At 40.5% G+C, this 13828-nt stretch overlaps 1 protein-coding gene across 6 annotated transcripts in view; it reads left to right on the forward strand.

Annotated features, from left to right (window-relative positions):
* The window catches only part of CPVL (carboxypeptidase vitellogenic like), a 133394-nt gene that overhangs the window by 82067 nt on the left and 37499 nt on the right, over nucleotides 1-13828 (forward strand). For all 6 annotated transcript variants that reach the window (XM_015095329.4, XM_060414783.1, XM_042248638.2 and 3 more), the window contains one exon: nucleotides 505-678. In XM_015095329.4, the coding sequence (XP_014950815.1) occupies nucleotides 505-678 (174 nt within the window). The remainder of the gene's footprint in view (nucleotides 1-504; nucleotides 679-13828) is intronic.

The following is a 13828-nucleotide window of genomic DNA, read 5'->3' on the forward strand; positions in this document are numbered from 1 at the left end:
ATACTGGAGTGGGTTGCCATTTCCTTCTCCAGGGCATCTTCCCGGCCCAGGGATCAAACCCAGGTCTCCTGCATTCCAGGCAGACGCTTTAACCTCTGAGCTAAATCTCCTCAAAACCCCCAAGTCAAAATGTTTGGGATGAAGACCAGTTAATAGTCGTGTTGTATCTTGTTCATTGTGGTATGGAAAAGAAAATGTTTTCACTCAGTTGCTCCATTGTGTTTGACTTTTTGTGACCCCATAGATTGTAGCCCATCAGGTTCCTCTTTCCATGGAATTCTCCAGGCAAGAATACTGGAGTGTGTAGCCATTCCCTTCTCCAGGGGATCTTCCTGACCCAGTGATCAAACCCGGGTCTCCTGCATTACAGGAATATTCTCTACCACCCGAGCCACCAGGGAACCTTCATTGTGGTATATGTTAGGAAAAATCTGAAGTGTTCCCCAGCATGGTGTTCCCACCCAGTTGTATTTCCTAATGTCTTTTTGATGCCCCTTCTGCCAGGAGCCTGAGGATCAAAGTTACTTCGGGAAATTTTTGTCCCTCCCCCATGTGAGACAAGCCATCCACGTGGGAAACCAGACTTTTAGTGATGGAGCCAAAGTTGAAAAGTACTTGCGAGAAGATACAGTCAAGTCAGTGAAACCATGGTTAACTGAAATCATGAATAATTACAAGGTAAGAGGGCTACTTTAGTTGCTATCTATTTTAGGAACTTTTCAGATTACCCAGAGTAGACGTGACCTTCTTTTACTCGTAATTCAACTCCTACCATTTTTCACTCTTTTGATATCTTACAAATGTAAATAACAACCACTGCATTGTTTGATTTCTTTGAATTAAAAGTTCTTTTTTTTTCCTTTTAATTAAATCACTTTCCCCTACTAGTTCCTAAAAATGAAATTCTCTTTGGCACATGCCACCTCTCATCATTTCTTGAGAAAAGAGGGATAACAGAGCCGGGAAGATGACTCGCCTTGTGTAAGCCAATTTCCCCCTATTTGCTTTATATTATTAATCCCAATGAAGTCAGGGATAAATGAAATCAACTGGTTATTCCAAAAATGCTTTTTGCTTGATAATTGCATTCATTCAGATCACTCAGCCACAGTTTCTTCAGTGTCTACTTCAAACCAAATGTTGTACTAGGCTGTCAGGTTGAAGTGATGAATGAGATAAGGTCCCTGTTTTGAGGCATGTAGAGTCAAGCACTATAGTATCTGACTGAGATGTTCTGCCTGCCTCGATGCTGAAGGTACCAGAGGTTCAAGCAGAGGAGCTATGACCCCTAGAACTCTCACCGAGAGGGAAGGACTCCACGAGCAGGTGACAGAGAGAAAGTTACCTTGTGCATTTCTTTGCCCTTTCCTTCTCTTCTCACCTTCTCCTCTGATCTTCTAGGACTATTAGCTTTGGTCCTAGGCATGGTTTGGGAACAGCCCAGCAGGGTAAGTGTGCTAATGACAAAGAAGATCACCGCCAGAGGTGATCTACTTTTTCTCTGTTTCCTGGCAGTGGCAAGAGTAATGATTGGGATGAAAAAAAAAGAAAAAAACCATGGCAGCCAGTAACCAACACGTGAATTAGACAAATGGTAATCTGTACTCAAGTACTTTATTTCTATCTAAAAAATTGTGCTGATATACTGCTTTTATTTGAACCAGACTCTTTCCTGCCATTTTCCAACATAAGGAATACATATTTCAGCAATGTCTATGCTGGGACTGTTCAGTGTACAACCCTTAGTACTGTCCAGGGAGTCCTTGGCCTAATGCATCCTTACTAGATTGTATTTCAGAATATGCCCTACCTAAAAGACCTATTTTCTGGTCCTGCCTGTAGTACAAAGAGTTTCAGTCCAGTCCCTGGACATACAACTTTTATTCCAAATAATCTAAGGTCAATGGTATGCAGACTCTACAAACCCATTATAAATCTGGAGAACTTGACGAAGTACTTCCTAGGCAAGAGAGTCTAACTAGATGAGGTCAGACTTTCAACCACTCTTATCTTTGGTTCTGTTGGGGAAATGTAGTGAGTGGTTCTTAGTGCTTGCCTGCTTGGAGCCTTCACTGAGCAACTTCCCAATGCTCTGCTGGTTGTCCTGTGAACTCTCTGACCATGTGGCCTCTACCGTTGGGAGCACGCTTAGCACACTGTACTACCATTATGGGCTGTCAGGTGTAGCACCAGCCTCAAGCAGACATCAATAATACATAAATGGATAAATGGATGAATGAAAAATCAGTTCTTTAAACTAGTGCTATATCAAAAATATATCTATTAACTTGTTCATAATTCATCATATATTTATTACCCACAAATTTATTAAACCAAAAAGAAACCCACATCAGTTTCTGTATAGACTACTTAGCGTTTATTTATGTCTTCAAGATGAAAACAATTGGCTATAACATTAAGGAATGCACAATGATTTTCTTGAGTAGAGAGTGGAAAAAAAAGTTCCCATGTATATTCTTTGTGCCCTTGGAAGATCAATTTTCTTGCTCTGTAAATATAACTAGATATGATTCCTTTCTCAACCAAGTGAGGATAGCATGGGGCATGTAGTTCACTTGATGATGTAAAACTCTTGATACTGGCTTATCGCCATATAGCGTCCACTTGATTGATGAAGAAGAATATGCTGATTAAAGATGAGCCTGCGTTTTGATATTTAAACATATCTGTCTCTGTTTCCCATGGATCCTAAGCCTGCCAATATGAATCCCAATGAAATCTGAATATTTTCTGAACTTTCAAACTCTCAGTTGCAGAAAAAGAGAATAGATTTGTGATGCAGATAAACCATATTTCCAGAAAGAAAGAGAACAAGGTACGCAGTCAGTCTGAGTGCGGACCAGAAAGTGGCTGCTGCTAGAACAGACTGCACATTCCTGGCTAGAGCTGGCATAGGCCACAGGGTGGTGATTATCTTTGGCTTGTCTGTCCATGGTGGTGAACCTCAGTATGTATGCAGTGGAATCAGAACAACCTAGGCTGGCTTAAAACATTAGTACCCTCGAGGATATATTTATGTAAGACTCAGTACTAATTTGTCCTAGAAAATAGTGCACATGTTTCTATTCATAAGAACATGGAAGTCTTTTTCTGGTACTAGATTCATTTTAGCCAATGTGGAGTATTCTCTGATGGGCTGAGGAAGACCTTCATTGGTTTCTGGAAACTTATAGAACTCTTTGCAGCACATCAGTTTCTGTGTAGACTATGTGAAGATATAACCCTTTTCTTGTGATGACCTACTTGGGATGTGTACTTAAAGTCATTCTCTTTTCAGTAATTTTAGATGTTTGTATGGTAAATTTGAAATATATTAGCAGTTTCCAAGACAACTAAAAGAAGAAATAATCTGTTGGACTATTGGAGTTACTGATGATTAAATCAGATCATGGTTAAATATAAATCTTATTAGGAGTAACACAACCTAATCCACCAATGAATAAAAAAGATCAGGTTGCGTTGACCTCATAAATGCAAGAACATTTTTGCATTAGAAGTTCCATCATGTAATGTATCACCTAAAACATTGAAAAAATAATAAAAAAATTCATCTTAATAGATGCAAAAACTGAATTTGACAAAATCAAAACCCATTTAGGATAAAAGTTTAATTTTTTAAAAATTTATTCATTTATTTATTTGGATGTACCATCTTAGTTGCTGCATGTGAGATCTTAGTTCCCTGATCAGGGACTGATGCTGTAGCTGAAACTCCAATACTTTGGCCACCTGATGGAAAGAACTGACTCATCTGAAAAGACCCTGATGCTAGGAAAGATTGAAGGTGGGAGGAGAAGGGGATGACAGAGGATGAGATGGTTGGATGGCATCACTCATCAATGGACATGAGTTTGAGTAAACTCTGGGAGTTGGCGATGAATGAGGAAGCCTGATGTGCTGCAGCCCATGGAGTCACAAAGACTTGGACACAACTGAGCAACCGAACTGAACTGAAGTGAACTGAACCAGGAATGGAACTCAGGACCCCTATGTTGGGAGCATGAAGTCTTAGCCACTGGCCACTAGGAAAGTCCTAGGATGAAAGTTTTTAGCAAACTAAGAATGGTAGTATCTGTATTAGATTCCTATGCTTGCTGTAATGAATTACCACAATCTTGATGGTGTAAACTACAGAAATTTATTTTCTCACAATCTAGAGGTTAGAAATACGAAGCTACTCTCACTGGGCTGAAACCAAGGTGTCAGTAGGACGACTCTAATGGGACAATCCATTCTGGCTTCTGGTGGCTGTTGGTGTTCCTTGGCTTGTGGGTATATGATTCCAACATCTCCCTCTGTGCTCACATCGCCTTCTCTTCTGTGATCAAACATCCTATTGCCTTCCTCTTAGAAATATTCATGAGGCTGCATTTAGCGATCTCCTGGATAATCTCCCTATCTTAAGATGCTTAAGTTAATCAAATCTGCAAAATATTTATTTTCTAATTAATTAATTAACACTGTATAAGGTGACATTCACTGGTTCCAGCGATTAGGACTAGATATGTTTTCAGTTCAGTTCAGTCGCTTAGTCATGTCCAACTCTTTGCGACCCCATGAATTGCAGCACGCCAGGCCTCCCTGTCCATCACCAACACCCAGAGTTCACTCAGACTCACGTCCATCGAGTCAGTGATGCCATCCAGCCATCTCATCCTCGGTCGTCCTCTTCTCCTCTTGCCCCCAGTCCTTCCCAGAGTCTTTTCCAATGAGTCAACTCTTCGCATGAGGTAGCCAAAGTACTGGAGTTTCAGCTTTAGCATCATTCCCTCCAAAGAAATCCCAGGGCTGATCTCCTTCAGAATATACTGGTTGGATCTCCTTGCAGTCCAAGGGACTCTCAAGAGTCTTCTCCAACACCACAGTTCAAAAGCATCAATTCTTCGGCACTCAGCCTTCTTCACAGTCCAACTCTCACATCCATACATGACCACAGGAAAAACCATAGCCTTGACTAGACGGACCTTAGTCGTCAAAGTAATGTTTCAGCAGAGCAGTATTTAGCCTACCATACTATGAGACTTTCTTGACCTAATAAAAACCTACATGTGTAAAATAGATAGCTAGTGATAAATTGCTGTATAACACAGGAAGCTCAGCCTGGTACTGTGTGACGACTAGAGTGGTGGGATGGAGGACTGGAAGGGAGGCCCAAGAGGGAGGGAATATAGGTAAACTTATGGCTGATTCACTTGTTGTACAGCAGAAACCAATACAACATTCTTCCAATTTAAAGAAAAAACCTACTAATAAGCATTATTCTGGTTTTAAAACTTAAGACCAGACTTAATGCATAAAACTTAATATGCATTCTCTTTAAAATCAGGGTTATAGTAATACAAACATATATAAAATGAAAAGGAGGAAAATCCAATTAATAAATGTATAAGAAATAATGGAATAAAAAATTATTATCTGATGAATAGTACAATAATAATTGTTTCAGGAAAGAATCATCAGTGGATACTAACATCAGTTAGTGAAAGTATGATGAGAATCAGAATATTTACCTGATCTCAAAGTATCCCCTTTCAAAATGTCTATGATGAAGGGGAAAATAGTAACTTTATAGTGGAGAATCCTGGCACGTGAATGTATATGTGCTGTTGCTCAGTCACGTCCAGCTCTTTGCAACCCCGTGGACTGTAGCCCACCAGGCTTCTCTGTCCATGGGATTTTTCAGGCAAGGATATTGGAGTGGGTTGCCACTTCTTACTCCAGGGGATCTTCTTGACCCAAGTCTTCCTCATTGGCAGGCAGGTTTCACTGCTGAGCCACCTGGGAGTTCCTAGTGACGGGACAGAGCTACATTGTGTGTCTCCTGATGTGCCATACTGAGGACACAGCAATGCTAATGTGTGTTACCAAAAGTGTATGGCAGGGGACCTCCCTGGCGGTCCAGTGGTTTAGAATCCACCTGTCAACGCAGGAGACACGGGTTCAATTCCTGGTCAGGGAAGATTCCACGTGCCGTGGAGAAACCAAGCCTATGTACCACAACTACTGAGGCTGCGTGATAAACCCTGGTGGCTACAGCTATGAAGCTCCCCTGCCGCAACTACTGAAACCCTTGTGCCTAAAGCATATGCTCCACAACAAGAGAAGCCACCCCGATGGGAAGCCCGAGCACCGCGATTAGAGAGTAGCCTCCTCTCACCGCAACTAGAGAAAGGCTGCTGACAGCAACAAAGACCCACCACAACCATAAATAGATAAATAAAAATTTTAAAAAAGAATGCACAGCATGGATTTGATCATGAGACAACAGCAGACAAACTCGAATCAGGGGACAGATTTAGCCACAAAATAACTGGCTAGTGCTTGTCAAAAGGTTATGAAAGAAACACACACATGCATACACATACAAAGACTGAGGGATTAAGGAGACTTTACAACTATATGTATATAACATGTGCTTTTTATTGCATCCAGGACCAGAAAAAGTATATTAAGGGAAAACTGAAAATTTTTAAAATAAAATTTGTAGTAAGAAAATAGTATTATATCAGTGTTAATTTTCTAGCTTTGATGATTATATGATGGTTATTTAAAATGTTAATATTTTGAAGGCTACATAAAGAACCTGCATGACTTCTTTATACTATTTATTTAACAACTTTATTGAAAATATATTTCACATACTACAGAATTCAAATTTGTAGTTTTTAAATATTCATAAATTTTTGCAGCCACCATCACTATTTAATTTTAGAACATTTTTGTCACATTCCCCCCAAATTCCCTATGCTTTAGGAGTAATTCTCATTTATACATTGATTGTAAGTAAGTTGTATCTTGATTTTCAAAGTAATAAAATGCAATGGGGAATGGATAGCTAGGTGGATAGATAGATAGATTAGGGCATCTCTAAAGTCTAGGAAATATAGCCCATATCCTATAAAAGCTATTGGCTTTAACTCTCTTGCTCTTTATAGAAGTCCCCTGGTCCTTAAGTATTTTCTGATAAAGAGGTTACACATTTTTCTTATGAAGATTCTTGCTAAAGATTCTGAATATGTTGTCAACTTCCTTTTTTCTGTTTGGCTACAGTTCTTGCCTGTGTAAAAATATACTCTTTTTAAAGACTAAAGAGTACAGGAGAGAGAGGGAGAATGTGATTGTGTATGAGTGTGTGTGGTACATTTCCTGTATGAAACTACTATTTCAAAAAAACTGGAGCTACAGCTATATATATAGAGGCCATTTGTATCCAAAGCAAAACATTGCCCTTGGATTAAGGTTGCCATTGTTGCTAAATTGTCTGCAAGGCCACTGCAGTTTTAAGAAGGACCATCTCCAAAGGCCAATACCTCCATATGCTTTTGCTTTTAAAGGTTAAATTGCCCTTGGGTAGGGCTTAGTTTGCTGTGTTTAAAAGTTCATCTAGTCAGGAAATTGTAAATATAAAGTTACATTTCCCTGTCACTTATCATTCTGCAGCTCATTAAGTTTCAACTAATTGCATCTTCAGGAATTCAGAATCTTAGAGTTTCTCAGCTTTACCACCAGACTGAAATCTTAACACCCAGGTCGTTAGAGTTTTATTTACTTATCCTAGACTATCAAAAGATCTTCGTTTAGAAATGGGCAATTCCTGGTTAATGGATGTGACTCAGGACTTTGAAAGGTAAATATTTCTAGTAATCTAATTCATTTTAGCAGTCATTTTAATTGCTTGTGGCATTTTCCTTAATAACATTTTCTGATGGCAAAATGTCTATGGTAATATTGCCAGGAAACTAGATTTGATAAATGTCTAGCATACCAATAAAAATTTAACACTTAAATGGGCCTGATTCTTCAGCAGCTAAATTGGACTCTGAGCTTTTGTCAAACTCTGATGACCATAATCTGATGTGATCACATTTCTTCCAAACCCTTTGAAGACCTTAAGGAGAATGCCAGTACCATTCTGTGACAGACTTCTGTGGGGAGGGAATAATTCTTAGAGAAGCATAGCAGAGGAGAGGGAAGCTAATCCTGAGACATTTGCTTTATGTAATCATACTATCGATAAGGAATGATCACTTGGCAAGCAAATAAAAAGTGCGCATTTGAAAATCAGTTTTACTGCAGAGTCCCTCGCAAATTACTTTCACCTATTTTAGTTATAATTCAAGTCAAGAGTAGAACTAACTTTTTTTATTTAATGAGGCACGCTTCTTCTAGGCCTCTTTTTTAAGCATTTCGGTGAATAAAGGGGAAAAGAATACCCATAAATTATTTTTTCTTTTATTATCCGTAAATTATTAAACAGACTTTGATTTCATCCCAAATTGCCATGCTAGTGCCAAACACCTTTTCTTGTTTGTCCTTTAAATTAATGTTGGGGTGAAATATGCAAATGACAACCAGCATATATTTTCATTTACTCTTATTTATTTTTTTAAGGCATTTGATAATTCTACTGTGTGAACTGGCGTATTTTAAATTGCTTTGCTTGGTGAGCAAGTCGTCATTTTGTTGTCGTTCATTCACTCAGTTGTGTCTGACTCTTTGTACCCCATGGACTGCAGCACGCCAAGTGTCCCTGTCCTTCACCGTCTCCCAGAGTCTGCTCAAATTCATGTCCATTGAGTCAGTGATGCCATCCAACCATCTCATCCTCTGTCGCCCCCTTCTCCTCCTGCCCTCAATCTTTTCCAGCATCAGGGTATTTTCCAACGAATCAGCTCTTTGCATCGGGTGGCCAAAATATTGGAGCTTTAGCATCAGTCCTCCAGTGAATATTCCTGGATGATTTCTTTTAGGATTGACTGGTTTGATCTCTCTGCAGTCCAAGGGACTCTCAAGAGTCTTCTCCAGGACCGTAATTCAAAGGCATCAGTTCTTCAGTGCTCAGCCTTCTTTACGGTCCAACTTCTTTATGGTCACATCCGTACTTGACTACTGGAAAAACCATCGCTTTGACTATATGGATCTTTGTTGGCAAAGCAATGTCTCTGCTTTTTAATACACTCATAATTTTGCCAAGGCTTTATTTTGTTGCATTCAAAGGTACCTCATGTTGAAAACATTAGAAGGTACATTTGTGATTTATGGCAACATAAAAGTGGAATTTAATCTTGAGCCATCTAAATACAGCAGAGTGAGGGTGGTAAGAGAAGAAAGATATTAAATGCTGATACCATTGGTTATGTAGATTCCAAGGACCTAAAAATCAGCAAGCTTAGAAATGCACATTTAAATCCAGTTGCTGTGAAATTCAGTTGTTATGAAACACAAGCAATTACATCAGTTGACTTTGAAAAGATGAATATGGAAAGAGTGAGAGGAGTACTGCTTTCTGGATACAGTGAGGACTCCTTCTTGTGCAATAGATGTCACCACGCTGCAGTAGCTTCTCAGTCTTTACTCCTTGTGTCTTAGTAAAACAGAAGATGCTTAGTTATGATAATACATTCTAACTGATGGGACCACTGGACACCAGTGGTCTTCAAAGCAGTGTGTGCCCACCACCATACCCTGGGTCATGGGAGGGAAAAGTGTACATTAATATTTTTTAAAGGAAATTTAAAAGTAAGCATTATTTATGTTTAATAGATGGGTTGGCACTAGGGCACTTATTTATCTCTGTGATAGTCACATTAGATGTGATAGAGCCAGAGTGCAAAGCCAGGATTTGGATTTGGGTTTGGGTTTTTCTAATCAAGGAGCCATTGCAACCCACTCCAGTATTCTTGCCTGGAGAATCCCATGGACAGAGGAGCCTGGTGGGCTACAGTCCATGGGGTCGCAAAGAGTTGGAGATGACAGAGCGACTTCACACACACACGCACACACACACACACACACACAATCATAGTCATCATCATTTAAGTCCATTTGCCACAAAATCTGACTCCAGGGGCAGTTCTCTGACTGCTGTTCCTTTCCTCCCCTGTAAATGTGAGTAACTTAATCCAGTAGCTGTTGGCCTTGGCCTTTTGGTCCAGTAGGGAAAGCAGCATTTGCATACTTCCCACCACCTGAGGAAGCTGCAATCGCAACCTCTAGGGCTTTTCCCACTGGCTTTTCACCACCAAATTTGCCTGGCCTGCCTTGTAGAAGTGATCTAACCATGCCCTCATCATGGGGCAGCCTATGCCATCTCCTTGCTTATTATGAGTGTGAGCAGCTTCTAATGTTGTCACCAAGTAGACAGTGCTTCAGCGCAGCACTCCTGTGCGGAGCAACGTGACTGAATGAAAGCCAGAAGGACCTTCAACCGAGCTTTCAAAAGAATTGCTCTGAGCAGGAGCCCTTGACTGCCTTTGTCTTGATTTTCCTCACCTTGTGCTCTGTTCACTCTGCATATTCACATCTGTTTCTTCAGCATCTCAGCAGTCCACATTGAGTGACAATGATAATGTCAGGGAACAGGGAGCTGGAAGGGGGACTGATGGCAAGAGGTTTTCCTGCAGCTCTTGTGTATTTCTGCTGGAACTAAAAGTGCTTCCGCCTGCCAATGCCGGAGACAGATTCAATCCCTGGGTCAGGAAGATCCCCTGGAAGAGGAAATGGCAACCTACTCCAGTGTTCTTGCCTGGAAAATTCCATGGACAGAGGAGCCTGGTGGGCTACACTCCATGGGGTCACGCAGAATCGGACACGACTGAGCACAACACAACCAATAACCATAGGTGAGAGGTGATGTCAGAGGTGAGGGGATCAGAAAGGGGTATGAGAACAGACCCCGAAACAAGCTGAGCAAAGGACCCCCTAGAGTGGGCCCCCAGGACTCTTCAAATGAGACAAAAATATTCTGGACATTATTAAAGCTCATTTTAAGTGTGATGTTCTGGGTAGTTAAACATTTTTCTCAGATCCCTGGATTGGAGTGATGGCTTAGTGGATTATTTTCAAGTTGGCTTTACTTACTGTTCCATTCTAAAAGCAACTAAATTATTTAGAGTGAAGCTGCAAGTTAATTTCATTTCAAGTTAAGTTACATGAAATTAAAAAATACTTGCTCCTTGGAAGGCAAGCTGTGACAACCGAGAAAGCATGTTAAAAAGCAGAGACGTCACTTTGCCAACAAAAGTCCATATAGTCAAAACTACTGGTTTTTCCAGTAGTAATGTATGGATGTTAGAATTGGACCATTAAAAAGGCTGAGCACCAGAGAACTGATGCTTTTGAATTGTGGTGCTGGAGAAGACTGCTGAGAATCCCTTGGACTGCAAGGAGATCAAACCTGTCAATCCTAAAGGAAATCAACCCTGAATATTCATCCAAGGAACTGATGCTGAAGTTAAAACTCCAATACTTTGGGCACCTAATGCAAAGAGCCAACTCTCTAGAAAAGACCCTGATGCTGGGCAAGATTGAAGGCAGGAGGAGAAGGGGGTGACAGAGGATGAGATGGTTGGATAGCATCACTGACTCAGTGAACATGAGTTTGAGCAAACTTCGGGAGATAGTGAAGGACTGGGAAGCCTGATGGGCTGCAGTCCATGGGGTCACAAATTCTGACACGACTTAGCAACTAAACAACAACACCAAAAGTTGCAAGAAAGCAGAAATAACTTTCTTTGACAGAAAGACATTTTATTTGTGTTATCGCTGGACACTCACTCAAGCTCCCTGCCCCACTTTCATTATTCTTCAGTCATCTTGGCAAAACCAAGTGGTAGGAGAATGGCAGGAACACTCTAAGAGTGTTCATTCCAAGTTCGTTTTTTTTCTCTTTCTTTCTTTGTCTTCCTTAAACTTGGAAGCCAAATTTGTCTCATTTGAAGAACGACTTGGTTGCAGAAATGACTACTGTTTCGTTCAATGGTTGCATTATTTTTCTGTCAAGTCTCCTCCAGGCGGGCTCTGGGGACTCTGGCTTCCATAGTATTACAGCGCTATATCTCTGCGAAGTCACCAGGAACTAAGAGGCCCCAAAGTGCAAACAACGGGCGACTGGGGCCCAGGCGTTGTCCCTGGAAGGATAACAAGTTGGCCTCCAGTGGGGAACATTGCTAAACATTATACTCCACAGCTGAGATTGTTTTTCTTTTGCAGCTGAGCTTTTGAGAAACCCTTGGGAATTGCCCCTGGGTTGAGTTGGATATTAGTGAAATTAATTCTCAGCTATTCAGGAGAAAGTTACTCTAGGTGGGTCATGCTAATTGCTCCAGGCAGAAAGAACTCCCCGGTATGTTGGGGTTTGTAATAGAAGAATGATAAGTAAAGCAGCCAGAAGAGGAAGTGTGGAGGGCTGCTTTGTAGGAGTTTCATTGATTTAGCATCTGTAAGGAAAGTTTATTTTTTAAAAAAATTCTTTTTTTTTATTAGTGAAGAGGAGAACATTCAAAACTAAGACAGATAGCAGCCAACTGGGAATGCTGTGCAGTTTGGAATAGCTTAGGCTGCTGTTCAATCATTTCCCCAAACAGGAAACCACAAAATGTTAGAGATTAAGGTCACTGGATCATTGGGAAAAGAGCATAACTTTGTCTGCAAAGTATTATGGTGGATTGTAAATGGGCCAAAATGTAAGCATAAATCTTTCGTCTAAAAATGCAACAACAAAAATCCAGCCTTCTCACAAAAGCTCAGTTTGCTTTCCTGTTGTACCAAGAGACTGAAGCCTCTTCCTGTGGCATTTCTGTAATTTTCCTAATAAGTAGAGGGGTAATTGGGGAAATAAACAGAAATGCTTTGTATGGTCTGTCCTCAGTACGTGTGTTTCGGTTTGGATTTTTAAAAACGGTTAAAGTTTAGATCAGAAAGTGGCCCTTGTGTGATTTATTTTCAATCTTAAGCTCTAATATGGGTGACAGTGAAAATATAACAAAATGCACATTTATATACGTTTCTGCCCCCAAACTCCTTCTTTCAAGTGTTTGGTTATATGCATGCTAAGTTGCTTCAGTTGTGTCCGACTCTGTGCGACCCCATGAACTGTAGCCCGCCAGGCTCCTCTGTCCAAGGAATTCTGCAGGCAAGAGTCCTGGAGTGGGTTGCCATTGCCTCCTCCAAGTTTGGTTGTATAGGAACCATTAAAAGCACAGGTATCTTTTCTCTCCTTTGAGTGTCATGTGCCCCTCCTACCAACATAACTTAAAGTAAAAATCTGAGTTTAGAGGCTGTGAGTTCTTCTTAGATGAGTCAGCAAGTAAACCGGTCTGTAGATATCTATAGTTGACACAGTTGGTTGTTCTATGTCTGCCTGGAAAATATTTATCCTTCAGAAGCATTTACTATGTAAAATAAGGATTAATCATCATCTGATTGTGTTCACTGGATTTTTCCTAGAGGGAGGTTTTCTTGCTAAGAGAAGTTAAATTACGAAGAAACTACTGACTTATATGCGTGCAGAACCTGAAAAGTTTATGCTTTGGAATATTAAAATGAGTAGATTTGAGAAAGATTAAAGTGAAACCGACTTTTTTAACCCCTCTTTTTAAGGAAAACTTAAAGAATGAAATGGAGAAGGAAATGGCAGCCCACTCCAATATTCTTGCCTGGAAAATCCCAGGGACAGAGGAGCCTGGTGGGCTACAGTCCACGGGGGTCACAAAGAGTTGGACATGACTGAGTGACTTCAATTTCATTTATTAATTTCAGAGAATGAAAGAGTAAAAACCTGCCTTTCTTCCTCTGATTATTCACTCTTTCGAAAAGTTTTTTAAAATCTAGGGTTATTAGGAGGACAGGAGGCACATCTTTTCATGTCTGTTCTCTTGGTGCCCAATCCTTTGGCTCTCCATAAAGATTTGAAAGTGAAAGTGAAAGTCAGGCGCTCAGTCATGTCTGATTCTTTGCGATCCTTTGGACTACACAGTCCATGGAATTCCAGGCAAGAATACTGGAGTGGGTAGCCGTTCCCTTCTCC

Source organism: Ovis aries, chromosome 4 (genome assembly GCF_016772045.2).
Source record: "Ovis aries strain OAR_USU_Benz2616 breed Rambouillet chromosome 4, ARS-UI_Ramb_v3.0, whole genome shotgun sequence".
Taxonomy (NCBI): Eukaryota; Metazoa; Chordata; class Mammalia; order Artiodactyla; family Bovidae; genus Ovis; species Ovis aries.